The sequence below is a fragment of the Natator depressus genome, chromosome 17, assembly GCF_965152275.1.
Source record: "Natator depressus isolate rNatDep1 chromosome 17, rNatDep2.hap1, whole genome shotgun sequence".
NCBI lineage: Eukaryota > Metazoa > Chordata > Testudines > Cheloniidae > Natator > Natator depressus.
The window spans coordinates 3,725,295-3,745,055 of record NC_134250.1 but is presented as its reverse complement, the minus strand read 5'-3'; the positions used below and the strand labels follow the sequence as shown (position 1 = coordinate 3,745,055).

The 19,761-nt window shown below is 40.8% G+C and overlaps 1 protein-coding gene across 1 annotated transcript; it reads right to left on the bottom strand.

The window, feature by feature from the left end:
* Positions 1-5,713: 5,713 nt before the first annotated feature.
* Positions 5,714-19,740, bottom strand: SHPK (sedoheptulokinase). Its single transcript, XM_074974703.1, has 7 exons — positions 19,103-19,740; positions 17,592-17,733; positions 12,897-13,080; positions 10,629-10,781; positions 9,216-9,391; positions 8,399-8,599; positions 5,714-7,311 (listed from the first exon to the last, which is right to left on the bottom strand). The coding sequence occupies exons 1-7, from the start codon at positions 19,292-19,294 to the stop codon at positions 6,917-6,919; spliced, it is 1,443 nt and encodes a 480-aa protein (XP_074830804.1). The 5' UTR covers positions 19,295-19,740; the 3' UTR covers positions 5,714-6,916.
* Between the last annotated feature and the right edge of the window lie 21 nt (positions 19,741-19,761).

Below are 19,761 nucleotides of genomic sequence, written 5' to 3'. Positions count from 1 at the left end.
AGAAACTGTTAAAATGACATCTACCATAATTTAGCTGTGGGGTACATTTTTACTTAAATTTCCAGTTTTGTGGGTCCCTCACAAAAATAAATTGAAATAAATAGAAAAGAAATTTTCCTAATATCTTAAAATGATTCTGCAAACAAGAAATAATGCAAAAAACAAACAAACAACTGAAAACAAAAAAAAACCTTTTCATTTACAGTTTGATATTAAAATACTTAAGAACTATAAAATGTTCCCTGAAATAATCAACCGTGGGTTTAAAGAATGAATGAAAAACACTGGCAAACAAAATAATCATGGGGTTTTGGTTTGGGGTTGGGTTTTTTTCGGGGAAGAGGGGGGTGTCTCCTTTAAGCGAATGCACATCTGGCAAAAAATGCCAGACTGGAACCTGGAGACCTTTATTTCTCCACAGAACAGGTACCGTATAGGCAGCGGCACAATGACCTTTCTCTCACTGGCTTATCAATACGCCATAATCCTGTTTTCATCATTCCAAAAGCTTTAGTTTTAAAAACGCTTGGTAGAAACTGCAATAACGATAGGAAAACTACTCAGCCTCATACAGGTCTGAATTTGCAAGATGTAAAATCTTCCACAGAGACTTCAAAATTCACTGGAAAGATATTTTGTCTTTAAATTTCTCATGTGCTATCCGGATAAAATGTACCTAATTTGGGCTCTTCTAATCCAGTGTATATCAAAATTCAATCCTATACAACAACCAGATAAAAGAAAATATTGCTTATAAGAGACTCCATTCGAACCACATCTAGTGATAAATACCAACGGGTAATTTACAAACAATGCACAAGTATGCTATTCAAATATACATGCAAAGACTTACAAAAGCTCCAAAAAAATGCCACCTTCTGCAAAATAATCCCGTCTCAATAAGTACTATCTGATCTACAAGTCCTCTCTTCTTAGGTGATTTGTTTGGAGCAACATCACAGATCTTCCCTCCACTTCGTTTGTCTGCGGGATTGTTCTACACTCTGAGGATGTGCACTAGAACATGAACTTGACTAATATAATAATTAAGAACTATCCTAAAAGCAGAAGTAACAGCAGCAGCTATTCCCGAGAGTGTATCAAAGCTCTTTACAAGAATCCCAGTTTGTTTTTTTCAAATTACATTTAGCAATGGACACTCCTTTCCAGATTTCCTTTTCACAGATACATTCAGCCTGGGAAAGTCAGTTATTTTTGTGGTTCAGCTGTACACATCACTTAATGTGAAAGTTTGTAGAGATCTTTTCTGAGATCGTTCATCTTTGCAGTGGCTATTAGTGATGTTATAATAAAGATCTACATACTGTCCAAGGAAGAATTTGATTACAATCAGAGTTGATGAACTTCAAAAACCAATTTAAAAAATCCAAACACCATTTTATTAATCTGTTTACACACCACGTTTCATTGAAATAATACATGCTTACCTTAGTCAGCTGTGAAAAATTAATGTAAGTGCAGCTTGAACACTTGAAGTATTTCCTTACCTCAGGCAGGCTGGTTTTATTAATCTGTCCTTCTGTCTAGGATATCTACATCAAGGAATAGGCTAGAAAGACAAAGCATTTCTAAAAGATATGCTCTAGCCCAGCCAGAAGCTTTGGACTTGATACAGGAATCACTGGTGAAATCTCTGGCCTGTGTTCTGCAGGAGATCAGACTAGATGATCACAATGGCCCTTTTTGGCCTTAACATGTATGAAAAGGGATGCTGCAATATTCACAGCAAATTGAATTACATTCATCAGAACAGCCTACGACATTTTATTCAGAACAAATAAAATGCCTGTTTATTAATGCTGAAGTATAAATTAACAATGGGCCAGATCCTCAGATGGTGCTACTGGAAGGAACTACTTCTTCACTGATTCCCCAGAGCTGGACTTGATAAGCGAACTAGGTATTTGGTTGTAGGAACATGTGCATTTCCTGAAAAGGTGAGCATTTAGCACCTGATCTACCACTGACCATCAGAGTTTGAGTTTGTATTCAAACAGCAGGGTTTGATTCTGTTCTGGCTTACCCAACAATACATCTGGGGCAATTCCTTTTGAAGTCAATGGAGTTAAACAAGGGGAGAAGAGAAGAGTCAAGCACCCCAGTGTCCACATTCAGTCATAGATACATCTCCAGATTTCAGACATCCTGGAAACAGAAACTCTCAGTGTATCAATAAAGGAAAATTAAAGCAGCCAGAGGAGTGAATGAAACCAGAGACAGAGTGGCAGTTTGGTACAGCTGGAGAGGGTTAGGGGGGAAGTGAGGGGACAACACACACTCGAAAGAGGATAAACATAACAAGAGGAAGACTGCAGAATCTGAGCTTGCCTGCAGGAATGTGTGACCTACAACTTATCCTATTTATGTCTTGCTCAGGGAGTCACTGGAGGCAAGTTTCCGGCAAAATTTCTTTAGAATCGAATGGATCCTCTACTTAAAAAACAAAAACAAAACAAACCTGGGCACTTGTCCCCAGTATAGAGTCTGCTATGGGAAATATTCACATATTGAAGGACATAAGACAGCTTGGTCCCTAATTGATCTTGCAGCCAGGCCTCTGCCTAGCAGATTGTTATGCAAGATACCACATTTCCATAGATAACCCAAAGGAAAAGTCATTTAAAATAAAACCTCCTGGAACTGTAGTGGCTGTTTGTCAGCTCTGTGTGATGAGCTCACAATTGCTGAATCAATTGATGTAGGAAGGACTAACACTTACTGATTCCAAACAGGAAAAAGACTGAAATGTATCCAGCACTTCTAGATAAGAAAAAAGGGCAACATGGAGCCGCGATTGGCCAAACCTGTGGACGCAGCAGGTAAACAAACCGGCCCGGCCCACCAGGGGCCTGCACAAGTGGTGGAACAAGTTTGGGAACCACTGTTCTAGGCAATTTGAGGACAGATGAAACACTGCAGTTTTATACCAAAATGCACCACGTACCAAAGCTTTTCAACAGTGTCAGTTCCTGTATAAGCCAATTTCACAATGGATGATTTTTTGAAGAGCCTAAATTAAAAAATAATGGCAGGTTAGGGCCCAATTCTGATCTTTATTACACCAGTGTAAACAGGATAGATTCTCCAGATCAGATGAGATGCATTCAGCATAAGTCTGGAGGGGCTGGCCAAAGTGGCTTGAATTCTGATTCTGATCCCACTTACACTGGAGTAGCTCCAGTTCAAGAGAATCACTCCAGATTTTTCACCAGCATAGGAAAAGTACATAATCAGGCCTACTACATCTGAACAATGGAGAACAGCAGTGAGGTCCAAGCCTACCGGTATCTACCCACCATGCAGAGAACAGGAGTCTTCAGAGTGAGTACAACATGCTGTCTATAGAGCTAAGCAACTTATATGGCCCCCATTACGGTTGTACCATAGGCAAATAGAGAGATCAAGCGACTTGCCCGAGAAACCTGCGGCAAAGCAGGGAATTGAACATGGGTCCCAAATCCCAGGCTATTGCCCTCACCACAGGGCCATATTTCCTCTCATATCCTTGTTCTGCACATTGCTGTCATGACTCACAGCAGTCAGTCTCAGCAAAACAAGAGAATTACAATGCACAGTGAAACATCCAGTAAACCTCATTATGCTGGACTGTTCACTAAGATAATCACATCCAGCTTTTCAGAACTATGAGGAAGGAGAGTTAAGTGCTTCAGCTGCACTAGCTAGATTTTCAGTCATAATTCAATTATCCCTATTACTGCCTTTTACTTCCAAAAAAACAACACCCCGGAGGCGCTGTAACTATGTCTCTCATGCCCCCTCTCGCTCCCTAGGCTTTTCTTCATCTCTTTTTGCTAAGTACTTCTTCTGTCTCCATCTCCCATTCCTGGCTTCAGACTTTCTCTGACCCTTCCTACCCCATGGATGCACACTTTTAGAACACCCTCCCATTTCCTGTGCATCAAGGACCTCCCCTCCCCTTCTGATTTCCTTTTCTCTTGAAGATGCTACTGTCCTGCTCTTGCCTCACCTACAGGTCTCTGCACCTTCCCATGCTTCAGCTGTTGTCCTAAATACTGGGTTTGTTTGTATTAGACTTGGCAGGGACCTGGTTTGGGTGTATCATATAGAGTGATCAGTATACTTGCAGCAGCATATAAATAATAAAATGGTGAAATTTACCCCTGTGCAATGGGTCCTACATACATCTGAGGCTTAAATGGTGCCTCGGTCTTGAGTAAACTCTGCACACAGGAATGAATTTTACTCACCGAATATCCTTTCTCATCAGGTGGCAAAAGCAGAGAAGTGACAAGAGATATGCTAGGAGCTTTAACAAACACAGCTGGTGATGGGGAGGACTGAGTTACTACAGAGAATTATTTCCCAGGTATCTGACTAGTAGGTCTTGCGCACATGCTCAGGGCCTATGTAATCGCCATATTTGGAGCAGGAAGGAATTTTCCCCCAGGTCAGATTGGCAGAGACCTTGGGGGAGGTTTGCCTTCCTTTGTAGCATAGGGCACGGGTCACCTGCAGGTTTAAACTAGGGTAAATGGTGGATTCTCTGTAACTTGAAATTTTTAAATCATGATTTGAGGACTTCAGTAACTCAGCCACAGTTTAGGGGTTTATTACAGGAGTGGAGTGGTGAGGTTCTATGGCCTGCAACGTGCAGGAGGTCAGACTAGAGGATCATGACGGTCCCCTTTAACCTTAAAGTCTATGCGTCTATTAATCAGGGAAATTCTTGTCTTGATGAAGCATAGTAATGAACCATATTCCAGATTTTACCAGCTCCCTGAAACTGGCTCAGCTGGATTCAAGGATTACTAAGCGGCAGCTGCAAAGACCTAGTTTTTTAAGGGGAAATATTATTGGCTCCTAGCAGTATCATTCAAAAAAGGGAAGAAGACCTGCTGATGCACACATACAATATAACTAGCAAAATTAAAACAAAGTGCTACAAAATAGGGTGTTTTACCATAACCTTCAACTATTCATAACACAAGAACTAGGGGCCACCAAGTGAAATTAATAGGCAGCAGGTTTAAAACAAACAAAAGGAAGTATTTTTTCACACAGCACACAGTCAACCTGTGGAACTCCTTGCCAGAGGATGTTGTGAAGGCCAAGACTATAACAATAACAGGGTTCAAAAAAGAACTAGATAAATTCATGGAGGATAGGTCCATTAATGGCTATTAGCCAGGATGGGCAGGGATGGTGTCCCTAGCCTCTGTTTGCCAGAGGCTGGGAATGAGCGACAGGGAATGGATCACTTGATGATTACCTGTTCTGTTCATTCCCTCTGGGGAACTTGGCATTGGCCAATGTCAAAAGACAGAATACTGGGCTAGATAGACCTTTGGTCTGACCCAGTATGGCCATTCTTATGTTCTACACTTTGTCTGTGTTTCCTGGTTACACCAATGGCTCTTTACTCACCACATGGAAAAGATTGGTCATGAGGAGGCAGGGGATTAATCTATCACTTTAATTAAAGTCTGTGGACTTAGAGCTCTGGGATAGGAAGCAGATTTCTCATTAAGACAATATGAGTCAGTCTCAATGCTGCTAATGAACAAGATGAATATGCAGGTCCATATTTCAGTTAAAACAGATGCTTCTAGTTAATAAAATTGTACACAGATAATATGAAACCACTTTATTTACTTCCCTCTCTCTCTAGTAAGGAAATGCATGTCCAACTTCTCCTGGATGATAAAATAAAATACAAATGCTTTTACCTTAAAATAAAGGAGTGGGTAGAATGATCAGCGAGGTGCTTTAGGACTATGGCACATGGGATAGAAACCCAGAGACTTATGGCAAGCTCACGTGAACAATGCTCAAAACTGAAAAAAGATTTTAATCCAGCCTGCAAATTGCTATGCCAAGGCTCAGTTCCTTCCAATATATAAAAAGCAGAGAGTTATAAACTCCTTAAAATAGAACATATCAAGGAAACCTGAAAGGACATTCTTGGGCTGACACACGTGAGCACATTTCACCTCTCACTGGCAACAAATGATTGTACTTCAAGTCACATTGCGGTAAGAAGAGAGGGGAACGGATCTATCAGGAGGGTTACTATAACCTTTCTAGAACAAAAGAAAAGCCCAATGAACCATCTATTCAAATATCCCGCCAATGCTGGATGCTTCAGAGGAAGCTCCACTCCACGCACACGAGTGTAAATAACTGTGCATTAAAACATAAACAAGAGAAATACCTTCCTGACCCCCCAGCTGGTAACCAGTTGGCACTCTGAAGCGTGAGCATTGAAGTCATTTATGAGCTAGTCATGAATCTAACTTGGATCAGCAGCAATGTACTTCACTGATCCTATCACCTTCCCTCCTATATGCTTTTCTTAACATTTTATTGTTACTTAAGAGCCAAAAAGGTGCTCAGCCCTTCAGAGAGAGACTCTTCAATGCATAAGATATGGTAAATTATTATTTTATTTGTATTACAGTAGCACCTTTAGGCTCCATTGTGTTGTATACACATATATATGGAAAGAGATAGTTTAACCACAAAACATCTCTAACAAAGGCTACAGATGCCATTACCAACAGACACTGGCTCTTCTTAGCCATCACAGGCTTCTTTCCTAACAGGAAAATAAGCCTGTGATGAAGTATTATCTTCAACCCAAACGTAATGGAGCTTTTCCCTTCACACAGCCAAATTTCATATGGTAAATTGTTGCACAATTAGGAATGACAACATAAGAGCATGCAGGGCCCTGAGTACATTTGGAACCAGAGATGGACATTAATGCAAGCTGTTCTTCTCCATACTGAGTGGAATGGTAGATTAAAAGCAACGTCAGGAATGATGAGGAAACAGAAAGAAAGTGTTGATATGTCCAGAAAAAAAAAAACTTTGTATCAGACAATCTATGATTGGATTTTATGAACTATGGATTTTATCTTCTGTGCAGCATCACCATAGCAGCGCCTACAGCTGCATCCACATCCTTTCCATAGATCACAGGAAGTGGAAAAGTTTTCTCCACTTCTTGCTTCAGCACCTCATTCCTGGAAAGGGCACTTCCACTTCCCAGAATTCTCTTCACTCCTGCCTCTTTCAGGTGTTGAAATGGCAACATGGAATGCAGATTCTGAATGATCCCATGGCACAAAGCTCTGGTGACGTGACCCAGAGAGAGCTCAGAAGCAGCGATACTAGTCACAGACGCCAGTTGCTCAGGCATGTGCCTTTCTCCAAATACAGTTGGGCAGATTGAGAGTCTGGTAGCATTTTGGGCCAAGGCTGCGTTGATCATTTGTGTATAGACACGGGACTCTAGAACGTCATACCCTGCCAAAAGGAAATGGTGTTACTAATTTTGTCAGCCTGGTGTCCCTTTCACCTGTCAGAGACGAATGCTGGAGGCTTAAAGTATGCTAATGATGCTGGGTGCTGTTTCAGTGGTGTATGTTGGCTCAACAGAACACTGTGTATTTGGCTTCTCCTGTCCATAAGGAGATCACTTTTGCAGGAATACGACTCTCCTCATCCAGAGTATTTTGATCCAAGAAGTCTTTTCTGATTATAAACACTGCAGTTCTGATAATGGAAAAGTTTTCTCTGAAACATTAGCTATTGGCTCAATTTAAATGAAAAAGCAACAGTAAAGATAATTTTGCATGTTTGGAAACTAACCAGCTAGTGACCTTTTCTTAATAGGGGCAATCAGCACAGACTCCACCTCCTATACTGACAGTGCAAAGGTCACTCAAGCATTGGTTGGAAGGGTTTTAGAATTTACTGTTGCACTGAGACAACTCAAGGGAAGGATATCAAAGAAGTTGTGACAACACATTTTAAAGCACTTTGGGGAAATGACATGATTGCCTTATATGATACTGCACTAAACTTGGCTCTTTAAAATCCATTAGGCATTTAAAGTTCTGCGAAAATTGCAACTCAAGGCAATTAACATAATCAAGTCACTCTTTATAGACTCTGTGAACATGGAAATTAGTGACTGACTTCTGATTTATTGACCTATAATTTTTCCTTTGAAAATTTTTCCTTCTGAAATGGAACCCACAAAGATATTCTCACTCACTTAAGTGCTTGAAACAAAAATAAAACCAAGACATAATCCAAATGCAGGTTCCAGTTAGTGTTGTTCTCAGCGTGTCCCCTAATTGTTGTAGGAAATTCTAGCACTACAGTGGGAACAAATCGCATGCTTCATGATTTCTGCTCAGATGACACATACTGTACAACAGTGGTTTTCAACCTTATTTCATTTGCAGACCCCTAAAAAATTTTGAATGAAGGTGCAGAGCACAGGTTGAAAACCACTGCTGTACAAGACTTGCTGCTTTGACTCAGTCCCTCATATCTTGCTGACCAACTCCCATATTAAGCTGTGTCTATCCCCAAAATACTTTACCCAACTCCGCCATCCAGCAGGCCAACATATCCACAAATGTTGCCAGCACATTTCCTCCGTTGAGTGATGCTGCCACTGCCAGATAGTTACCATCGAAATAAGGAAAATAGGCAACAGCTGACAAGGAATCTGGTGTCTCTGGAGGCTGGAATCCCAAGGGCATGGGGACTGTCAGCTGAGCAGAGGTGCTGATATTGAGAACTGCAACACAAGAAAGAAAAGTTTTCATCTTTTAGCAAGCTACCCTGAAAGAGGAAAATAAGTTATCCACATACCGTGGTGTTGAGCACAATATAAATACCGAGCTAGGAACAACAGTCAGGCAAAAAAGAGTGCTATGGTATTAATGGAAAAATTTTATTAGTCCTTTCACAGACTAGAAACTGGTACTCAGACCTATTGAAAGGTCTGAGAGTAGAACCTCAGAGTTACAAACAGCAGAGTTACAAACTGACCAGTCAACCACATGCTTCATTTGGAACCAGAAGTACACAATCAGACAGCAGCAGAGACAAAAAAAAAAAAAGCAAGTACAATACTGCGCTAAACCTGAACTACTCAAAAAAATAAAGGCAAAAGTTTACAAAAAAGATTTGACACGGCAAGGAAACTGTTTCTGTGCAACAAATTAAGATGGTTAAAAGCATCATTTTTCTTCTGCAGAGTAAAGTTTCAAAGTTGTATTAAGTCGATGTTCAGTTGTAAACTTTTGAAAGAACAACCATGTTTTGTTCAGTTACAAACAACCTCCATTCCTGAAGTGTTCGTAACTCTGAGGTTCTACTGTAGTTGTTGTGTCCCAGCCGTATAAGAATACCTGCATCAGTCCTCTCAGTCATACAAGAATAAACAGAGCACTGGAAATCTCCCAGAGCAATTCCCACTTCCGCTCCCTTTGGTATTCCATGCCAGTCATGGGGCATCCTCCCAGCAATGCCACCAGGGTCACCCACTTCAGGAAGCAAGTCAAGGGGAAAGCCAGATTCTCTCAAACTGCAACCAAAAAAAAAATATATATACGTATACATACACACAGATGGATTAGTCAATACGACAGCATGCAACCTGGCTGTGTGAACATCCCTGAGGTCACAGGCTAGCCTGACCATGTGCTTGTGGCTGCTGGGTTTACAGACTCTTTTGCCCACCCAATTAGCTCTGCCTTGGACAAGTTCAGACTTCTAGTTCCATTGGCTGTGTTGGCTAAAAACTAAAACAGCCTTGTACAAAATAGCCCAGAAGAGTAAATAAATCCACCTACATTTATACTTGATTTGATCTAGCAGGGATCACATGTTCAACCCACCAAAGTCACATAGCCAAGCAGCATGGTAAGGGACAATCAAAAGAACAGAAATATAACCAATTTTCAAGTGCCAAAGAACACTGACTCCCAGGAAACTCTCATGCAGAGGGTTAGCATGTCAAAAACAAACCAGAAAATGTTAGCTACAACAAGCTTCTTAAACAAACTTCAACGTGAGTATAGGCTACCTCACTACAACTACTACTTCAAGTCAGAAAAAGCTCAGTGAGCCAAATCCAAGGTTCTGTTACCCTTTCAATGGGCTAGAAAATATTTTACCTTCACTGTTAGAAGATCTTTTCTTGGAGTCGTGGCCCAAACTGATCCCTGAAATGTATAGGGCCCTGGACTCCACCCCCTGAAAGAGCAAGTCATTTTTAAAAAAAGAATAAAACTGATGTCTCATCAGATGCCCGGTAGCTGGACACCTTTTAAATGACACTGTGAGGAAATTTTAATGCTTATGAAAGAGCTCAGCTGAAGGCACTAAAGAGTGAAATTCTCTTTAACCAGCATGTAGATATAGCACGGACAGTACCATGTAGATAGAGCATGGACAGTTGACCCACTCTGTCCCACCGCTGTACCTCATCCATGACCTAGAGAGAACCCCAGCAGGAAGGAAGCAAATAATTCAGTATGCATGGCCTCTTTGCTGAGCCAGCCAATAATGCCTTCTCTGAGGGTTTCTAAAAATGACAATGCCAATGACTGCCAACAGTGATGAGGTTTTATATGATGTACTTGCCCACCACAAACTGCACTGAGTCACACAGACTCATTCAGCAAAGGGCCAAACAACCATCAGAGATAGCAGCTTTCAATCACCCCTTCCTGGGCTATAATCATACTTATGGTCTACAGGAGTATTCACCCCATCTGGGACAGACAATAAATAAAATCCATTGGATGACTGTCACTTACATCTCAGTATTCCAGCTTTTACTTCTGGAATTAAAATATCCCCAGCTGGCAGCATTCTGGACGGACATCAATGGCCTTTCCAGGTCACACAACATGGCAACCACGTAGTCGTGGATGGTACCAGCTGCATCAAAAGGCTTCAGAAAATCTGGGCTATTTAACAACAAAACAACAGCTGCTTTGTTAAACGTCCACTTGCCAACCATTTCCATTTGTAGTTGATATTCAGGACAAAACTGGAAACACATGACAAAAGAAACCTTCTGGAAACATATGTTAATTAACTGAATGAGAGAAATCCTTAGAAAACAAGTGTCCATTAGCACTGGTTAGGAAACATTTTTTCCTCCCCACAAAAATACGTTATACTACAATAATTGTTTTTGTCAAAATCTTTCTTCAAAGCTTTTTGGATTTTATAGAAAAACCAAAAATCCGAATTAAGGAAAAAAAATCATTTTTGGCAACTCAAAAATTTCATAGAAATCAGACATTTCCCTGCAAAAATTTGTTTCAATTAAAAAAAAAGAAAGAAAAGAAAGCATTCTTTGTTGATAAAAAAACCTTTCAAGCAAAAAATTTCAACCATCTCTAGCATCTACCTCCAACACTGCAGTTACTCCATTGGCACCTGGTTTTGAGGCCAATAATACAATTAGATCTTTTCCAAATATTCTGAATAGGGTACTTGAGGTTTACTGTAAAAATGATTTAACAGTGAGTGTCTGAGGGAAAACAAAAAAGCTGCTTATTGAAGAAAAATAGAAAAAATTGAAAAGTGTGTCTAATGTTCTTCAGTGAATTGTTACTTTGCAATAAAACTTAATTACACTGTTGCAGATGAGTATTGCTGAATTCCTAGCTGTATATAAAAGGAAATAAATAAGGTAGGTATTATCTCTTTTCTTATCTTTGCCATGAAAGTCAAATGATGCAGAGCAGCATTAAGTAAAGACAATGAGAAGTAATTCCTAAGGCTCCTTAATATTAGTAAAATATTACATTGACTCTGTCCCATCAGTAACTGCATCCTTTATAAAAAACAAGATTGCTTCTATCACTCCAGAGAACTTTAGAAACACGCAGACTCTTACAATTAAAATTGCATAGAACCAACTATAAAGACTGCCTCAGTGATCAAGTCCTAGTTTTTCCATAGAATTGGATTTATGGTGTGTTACCATGCATAATACTCACTCCTACAGGGAGATGGGGGAAACAGTTTTAACACACAAGTTCTTTGTGGCAAAGTGCACAGCTGCAAAGCCTGTTATAAAGAGAGAAACAGCAGCAGACTTGCACAGAGATGTCCTGCTCTCAGCTTTGGAGCATCTGAAAAAATATTAATTCCATCTAGTTGAATTAGGGTGCTCAATATATGCATTAAAGCAAAAGTACCAAGGATGAAAATAACAGTATAAAAACGAGTGTGGAGAGATCAACCATGTTCCAGATACCATCTAAACAAACTTCAGGAGGAATGCAAGATCAAGAGAGTCTTTTATTCCTTTGAGCGAAACGGAACTCCTACTTGATGTGGAAGATGGTGACAGTTTGGGAGATGTAATAGCTTATTGAAGCTGAAGTGATTTCAGAATCTACGCAAAGGTTTTGTGGATTCCACGCCCTGCTATGGCTAAAGGCAAGTTGTAAGTGAAAAACTGTCCCATGCAAAGCATGTGACAACCCAGCAGATTATGTATAAAACCTCCTCAGAGGCTTGGTAGGACAGCTTAATGCCTAAAAGGGAAGGGAACAGCAGCTAATGTAGGGCCCAATTTTCTTAGCATGTTGCGGGAATTGGCCCAAAGCAACTCCCCCAACAGATTTTAGATTTTCATAAGTATATATAGGAACTATGCTTAAAGCACAGCTATAGGGTTCAAATTATATTAACTGATGATGTTTCCGTTCATGTATAACCAGAGCTGTTTCTTTTCTTGTTAAGTGTTCTGTGGTACTTTTAAGTAGAAGGATGAGAGAATATCAAACTCAGTTGTATATGGTTAATGTTTAATACTTCCATTTGAAATGATCTTCAGCCATTTAATTAATATTATGATTAAAGGGAAGTTCTGCTTCATCTCACAGGTCTCCTCCTGCTGGTGCATTATGACAGATAGGAAGAAATATACAGCTGCAGACCCTGAACTGGTATTAGCCTTCTACAAGAACACTGACTGGCTTAAATTCCAGCCAAGAAACTGCTAATGAAACGGCATGATAGAGAAAATCTAATGAATACAGCTGAAGTTACAGTGCTTCTACCTGTTCTTCAAATACCAGTAGATTGTGGCACATCCAAATCCTGTAGCCACGCTTAGATGTGACTGTGGTTGAGGAAGAGAAGAGAGGAAACTGCTGCTGCAGCGGCCATCTTGCCACGTAATCAGATGACTGACTTCTCCAGGCTGAAAGGTGTGACCAGTTCCACTCTTGGCCCATTTGCAACCTGAAATCGGCAGTATTTGAGAAGCACAGCATAATTAACTGCAGTTTGTCTGGCACCTTTCAACTCCTGTGACTCAAAATATTCTACAAAGAAACACATTTAACACTTCAAAAAAAAAAAAATACAGCAGTACTGACTCAAGTCAAACTAACCAATCATATTTTCCAGCCCTGAATAATCTGCCACAAAGCCAGTTACCCTGAGATGAAGAAAAAAAAACATTCTGTCCAGAGGCTTTAGCTCTGTCCTCCTAGCACCCATAATATCCATACGAACAGGCACAGATCGAGATAAGACAGAATGTGACATCTTAAACTGAGCATGACCCACCAAAAACATGCAGCTAAGAAGTGCCCTGAGAAGTGGGGCAAAAGGCTGCTAGAACCGCACTGAACTTTTAGAACTGCATGCAAACGCTACACGTTTTAATGCAGCTAAATGTCAATGTAGGACATCTAGGAACAAAGAACGCAGGCTGTGCTTACGGGGGGACGGACGGACTCTATCCTGGGAAGTTATGAATATGAGCTCCCAGTTAAACGTGGTGGCCAAAAGGGCAAATGCAATCCTTGAATGCATAAAGAGGGGAATCTTGAGTAGGAGCAGAGAGGTTATTTTACCTCTGTATTTGGCACTGGTGCGACTGCTGCTGGAATATTGTGTCCAGTTCTAGTGTCCACAAGTTAAGAAGGATGTTGATAAATTGGAGAGGGTTCAGAGAAGAGCCACAAAAACAATTAAAGGACTAAAAAAAAAAAAATCTCATAGTGACAGACTCAAGGAGCTCAATCTACATAGCTTAACGAGACAGTTCAGGGGGGATCTGATGACAGTCTATAGGTATGGGGAACAAATATTTGATAATGGGCTCTTCAATCTAGCAGAGAAAGATATAACGTGACAATCCAATGAGTGGAAGTTGCAGCTAGACAAATTTGGACCGGAAATAAGGTGTAAATTTTTTTTTTAAACAGTGAAAGTAATTAACCATTAGAACAACTTAATAAGTGTCATGGTGGAGTCTCCATCACGGAGAATTTTATCAAGATTGGAAGTTTTTCGAAAAGATATGCTCTAGGAATTATTTTGCGAAAGTTGTATGGCCTGTGTTACGCAGAAGGTCAGACTAGATGATCACAATAATCCCTTCTGCCCTGGAATCCATCAATCACTTGAGCCCAAATTTTAAGAGTATGACTTGGATGTGTCATTTTCTAGCCTTGAAATATCTACACTTGCTCTAACGTTGGGCTCAATTTCATACAACAGATAGCTCATGAATATGTCTATTTTTTAATACAAAGTACCACTTACATCTGGTATCGGGGGGTAGCCGTGTCAGTCTGTATCCACAAAAACAACAAGGAGTCCGGTGGCACCTTAAAGACTAACAGATTTATTTGGCCATAAGCTTTCGTGAGTAAAAAACCACTTCTTCAGATGCATGGAGTGAAAATTACAGATGCAGGCATTATAGAATGACACGTGAAGAGAAGGGAGTTACCTCACAAGTGGAGAACCAGTGTTGACAGGGCCAATTTGATCAGGGTGGATGTAGTCAGCTCCCAATAATAGAGGAGGAGGTGTCAATTCCAGGAGAAGCAAAGCTGCTTTTGTAATGAGCCAGCCACTCCCAGTCCCTACTCAAGCCCAAATTAATGGTGTTAAATTTGCAAATGAATTTTAGTTCTGCTGTTTCTCTTTTAAGTCTGTTTCTGAAGTTTTTTTGTTCATGTATAGCTACTTTTAAATCTGTTATAGAATGTCCAGGAAGATTGAAGTGTTCTCCTACTGGCTTTTGTACGTTACCATTCCTGATGTCCGATTTGTGTCCATTTATTCTTTTACGTAGGGACCGTCCGGTTTGGCCAATATACATGACAGAGGGGCATTGCTGGCACATCACTTATGTCATATATATAAAAGTTATATATGTAAGTCATATATAACTTATATATCACTTTCATCTGGGTTTATCAAGCAATAATATAACTATCAACAGGGACATGTAACCACCAAGCAGTAAAGAGTACATGGCATCCTAGCTCTGTAACACAGGCTCATAGAACATCCTAGCTCTGTAACACAGCCTCACAGAGAAGGTGGACTGCCTTCATTCGGATTTATATTGATTCAATATTCTTTTTAGCTTCATTGCCAGGGTAATCCCTATCTTGTTCCTTTTAAATACAAAAGGTAGGATTCTGTGCTGTGCCTCACAATCCTAGGCCACCTGGAGGGGCCAGTCTAAATTATGCCAGCCACCCAGGGCTGCCCAGAATCTCCACAGTTCTGCATGCTGATGCTCCACTTCTGTGCCCTCAACCCCACTCCAGTGTGTTCCCTACACTGGGCGTCGTGAAGGAGTCCTAGGAAGGCAGCTTACAGGTGTCTTGCACAGTTCCTGTGCTGGGGAAGTTATCCCCTGGCCAGATAGAGGGCTTTTATGGACCCTTTACACTGCTCCAGCCCTTTTACATAGCATAAAGGAGCCACAGTGGGAGTGAGGCTCTCACCCATAGAAGTTAAGCCGTACTGGCAGAGAGGGAGCTTATACCAAACATGGCAGAAGGCATCATTCTGTGACGGCCAGTGCCTCCACTAGTCTGAACTGAAACTTTGATACAGCTCCTGAACTTCACTCTCACACAGAGCAACTTTAAACAAAATGTAAAAGTTATAGTATTATGTGACGCGTCCAAAGTCCATTTCTGCCTTATTTCCTTTTCTTTGATACCCATTCCTTTAAGTCTGTTTCAACTGTATTTCCACTTCATCTATTTTCTAGTTTTCAAATTGATTCTAAGAACTATTATTAACCACAAAGCTAACCCTAAATGATGCCATTAAAAATGTAATTTGCAACATTGAGTATGCGGTTTCACTTAATCTACTCAAAGTAGTGAGAGCAAACAAACATTCTCCTTCATTTTGTTGAATACAGCAATTTAAAACAAAAAGTGACATATAGCTTTCTGAAATGAAATATTAAACACATCCACATGAGAATTTATGCGGCTGATGGAGTCATGAGGTTTTGTTATGCAGCACTCATGGGACAGCTAGAAAGTAGGCAACAGACCCATGAATCCATCAGTCCTTGGATATACTCCTTGGTGATGGTTTTAGTATTTAAAATAAAATCACAGCGGTGAATAGTTCAGGATCTCTTAAAGCAATTGAGATCCTGCCAATATCTGACAGACAATGACCAGTGCTTTCAGAAAATCAGTTTTATGGTCTACAGCAAATCTCTGCTTCAACTACGGAGTTCAACATTAGCTATTATTATTTAATATTTTTTATTATTGCCTATAGGTGTGTATTTTGAGCTAGAGAGAGAATAAAGACATGGAACCAGATTCTGAAAGTCAGAGTAATGCCACTGACCAAAATGGATTTACACTAGTGTAGCTGAGAAAAAAAATCTATATTATAATCCCTGCCCTACAGAGTTTACAATCTAAGACCCCAATCTTGTAAACAAATGCATGCAGCTACACATTTACTTGAAAAAGAAAAGGAGTACTTGTGGCACCTTAGAGACTAACAAATTCCTTTTCTTTTTGCGAATACAGACTAACACGGCTGCTACTCTGAAACCTGACATTTACTTGAGTATTTGCAGAATTGGGGCCTCTGTGAATAAGTCACAGAGGTCGACTTGGTTGCTTGTGACTTGGATGCTGATCCTACAACTACGTACACATGCAGAATTGCTTTTCCATTTCCCTGATACTCATGGAGTCAACAGCAATAAGAGTATTGTGCGTCTGTCACCTGTGGCTTATCAGAAAACCATTTCATTTAATGCTTTGGGCTTTTTAAAAACATCTGACATCAATTCAAATATTTATTGAATTTCACTCCTCGTATTTTGCATTCAAACTGGAATCTTTAAAAACAACATTCCAGAGCAGAATGGGTAATGCTATGTACATTTCCATAAAGTGTAAGGCTAGCTAACTTTCCACAGCAGGATAAACTCAGTAACCTCTGTACTGAAGAGGAATTACTGAAAGGTATTCAGACAACTCACTGGGAAACAACTAGTATGGGATAAAAAGAGTACTGTATGTTCCATAAGCACATTTCATTTGGTAACAAACAGAGGACAATTGATAGATAATTGTAAAGGCCCAATTCCCTTCCGAATCCCAATCCTGCAAAACCTTCCGCTCGTGAATAGCCCTATTGACTTCACTGGGACTACTCACATAAGGATTCACAAGATCAGATCCTTAATTAGTATGTCAACAAAGAACATGGTTAAACGGAATGAGTGGTTGTAAATGACTGTCTACTACAATTAACGAGAAATGCATGTTTAACAGGACTTTTTCTGACCATTATATTTCATAAAACATCAAGATGTTATATGGCAGTTTTCTGCAGATTATTCCAGAACTAAAAATGATCTCCAACATCAATAGACCCATCTTCCATGGCTTCTGCCATTTAGCTTCTATACTACAATATTTATAGCAAACATGTCAAAAGATGGACATTACCTTGGTTTGTTTTCCAAAACACAACCCCATGCATTTGTCCTGAAATACCAATGCGACTAACCCTTTGAAGGTGCTCCTGGGGAAAAGCCGCAAGACATTCATTCAAGGCTTTTATTATTTTCTGGACATCTTGCTCCATTCCCTGCAACCATAAAATCAGCTATGAGGGTGTTGAGACATAATCTACTAGATTCATGTACTGCATTTACTTAACCAGTGAAACAGTAGCTAGAAGTGAACACCATCTATTATTTAGCTTAACAATATACTGTTACTATAGCTGAATTACCGAGTTACTACTACATAGTTCAAAGTTTCAACACACACTAATTTAGATGATTTGTGGCTAAATAATATACATTAGAAACTAAAGTTTAATTACCCACACACAAATAGATATGAATTATTCTATTAACATATAACTTTGATTGTATAAACAAACAAGATGTTTACCTGCTGTTATTATAATTACTTATTATTTGTATTACTGTAGTGCCTGTCTTCACTACTAAAAAAGTCAAGGCCTAGGATCGTAACAAGTCCATTAAGAGCATAGAGATGTACCTTCTATCTTTCTGCCCTGGTTTTTGCCAGGTTGTATCAATAGACACAATGGACCAGAAGCCCCTTAAGATGAAAGGATCTTGTTGCTTCTTTCTAACACACCATGCCCTAATTAAGCAGTGCTCTGATGAAGTTAATGATTGTATCCCGAAGTAAAGTGCAAAATGGGCTAGGGCAGTTTGCCTCTGTTCCCTGTGAAGCAGCATCACATACAAGATCAAGGTGCAGGGAAAGATCTATTTTAGGTTTTTCTAAGGTTCTGATGAATATGATCTAAGTATCTGGGCTTTCTGCTGTTTTCTAGATTCTCAGGCGAAGTACATAACTTGGGTTTGGGCTGTAAGTTTCACTCGATCATGCTAGAGCAAAGACCGCTACGGCAGCTAACTATGGTGCCATTTCAGAAAGTGCTCAGAGCTATGTCTGTTTTGAAACTCCACAAATCATTAGGAAAAAAAAAAAGTATTCATTGCCTATAGTAGAGAGACAAGGTGGGTGGGGTAATATCTTTTATTGGACCAACGTAATAAAATACATTACCTCACCCACCTTGTCTCGCAAATATCCTGGGACCAACACAGCTACACAACCACTGCACACTGGTTACAGGACATCCAGAAACACTAATCAACACTAATTCTGTCTTCATTTGACTTAACCATTTAGGTACCTAACCACTGATTTTTTTAAAAACTGACCCTTCTAGAAACAGACTGTCTTACTCTTACTTGGCTTGGCTTTTTCATACAGCACAAGAGAAGTTTTTTAAATTAGATTTCAGATATACAGGCAGACACACATGCCTCCTTTCCCTTTTTCCCTAAAGAGCCAAGCGGCATCCTGCAAGGCATTAAAACAACGCTGATAAGTCATTGAAGCTGACATAACATGGTGGCACAAAGCTGAGTTGGTAAAATACAACACCTCTGTCTTGAGCTCTCTCTCACCTGTGCTCCAGCAGCCAGGCTATCAGCCTGGGCCTGTGTCTCCCTTGAACAGCTCTGGGTCACAATTTGCCCTTGCGCTGTCTCTACGACCAAGGCAGCCTTCACTGAGGTGGTGCCCAGATCTATGCCCAACACACACACAGTTCCCGGTGTGGCGCACGGACTCAGCCCTATAGCCTGGTTATCAGCCATCACTTGTCTTGTCCTGTGGCAGCGGCCACTTCCTGCACCACGGGGATGCGTTCAGTCCACCTGCTGCCCAGGTAAACGCCCAGCACAAGGCAGCAGTAAGGGACCGGCACAGAGACTCAGCCTGGCAGCCTGGCTCCCACTCTCCAGCCCTGCTCCCTGGGGTGGCTCTCGGTTACTCGTCTCTCCACCGGCAGGGTGCCCAGGTCTCTGCCCTACACACAGGCAGCACCAGGGCACAGGTCCAGCTGGCTCCGGGCTCCCATGGCGGGCCAGGGCTGGAGGGCCTGGCGCAGTAGCAGCCGCCTGAGGGTTAAATCCAGCTCCAGGCAGGCTTGGGCTAAGCCCTGGGCTGCGCTGACCCTTGAACTGCGAACCTCGGAGCCACAGCACCAGGGAGCCGCTGCCCGAGTAGAGCCGGGGCGGGAGTGTGGGGGGAGGGATGGAGCCTCCATCTTGAGTGTGGCAAG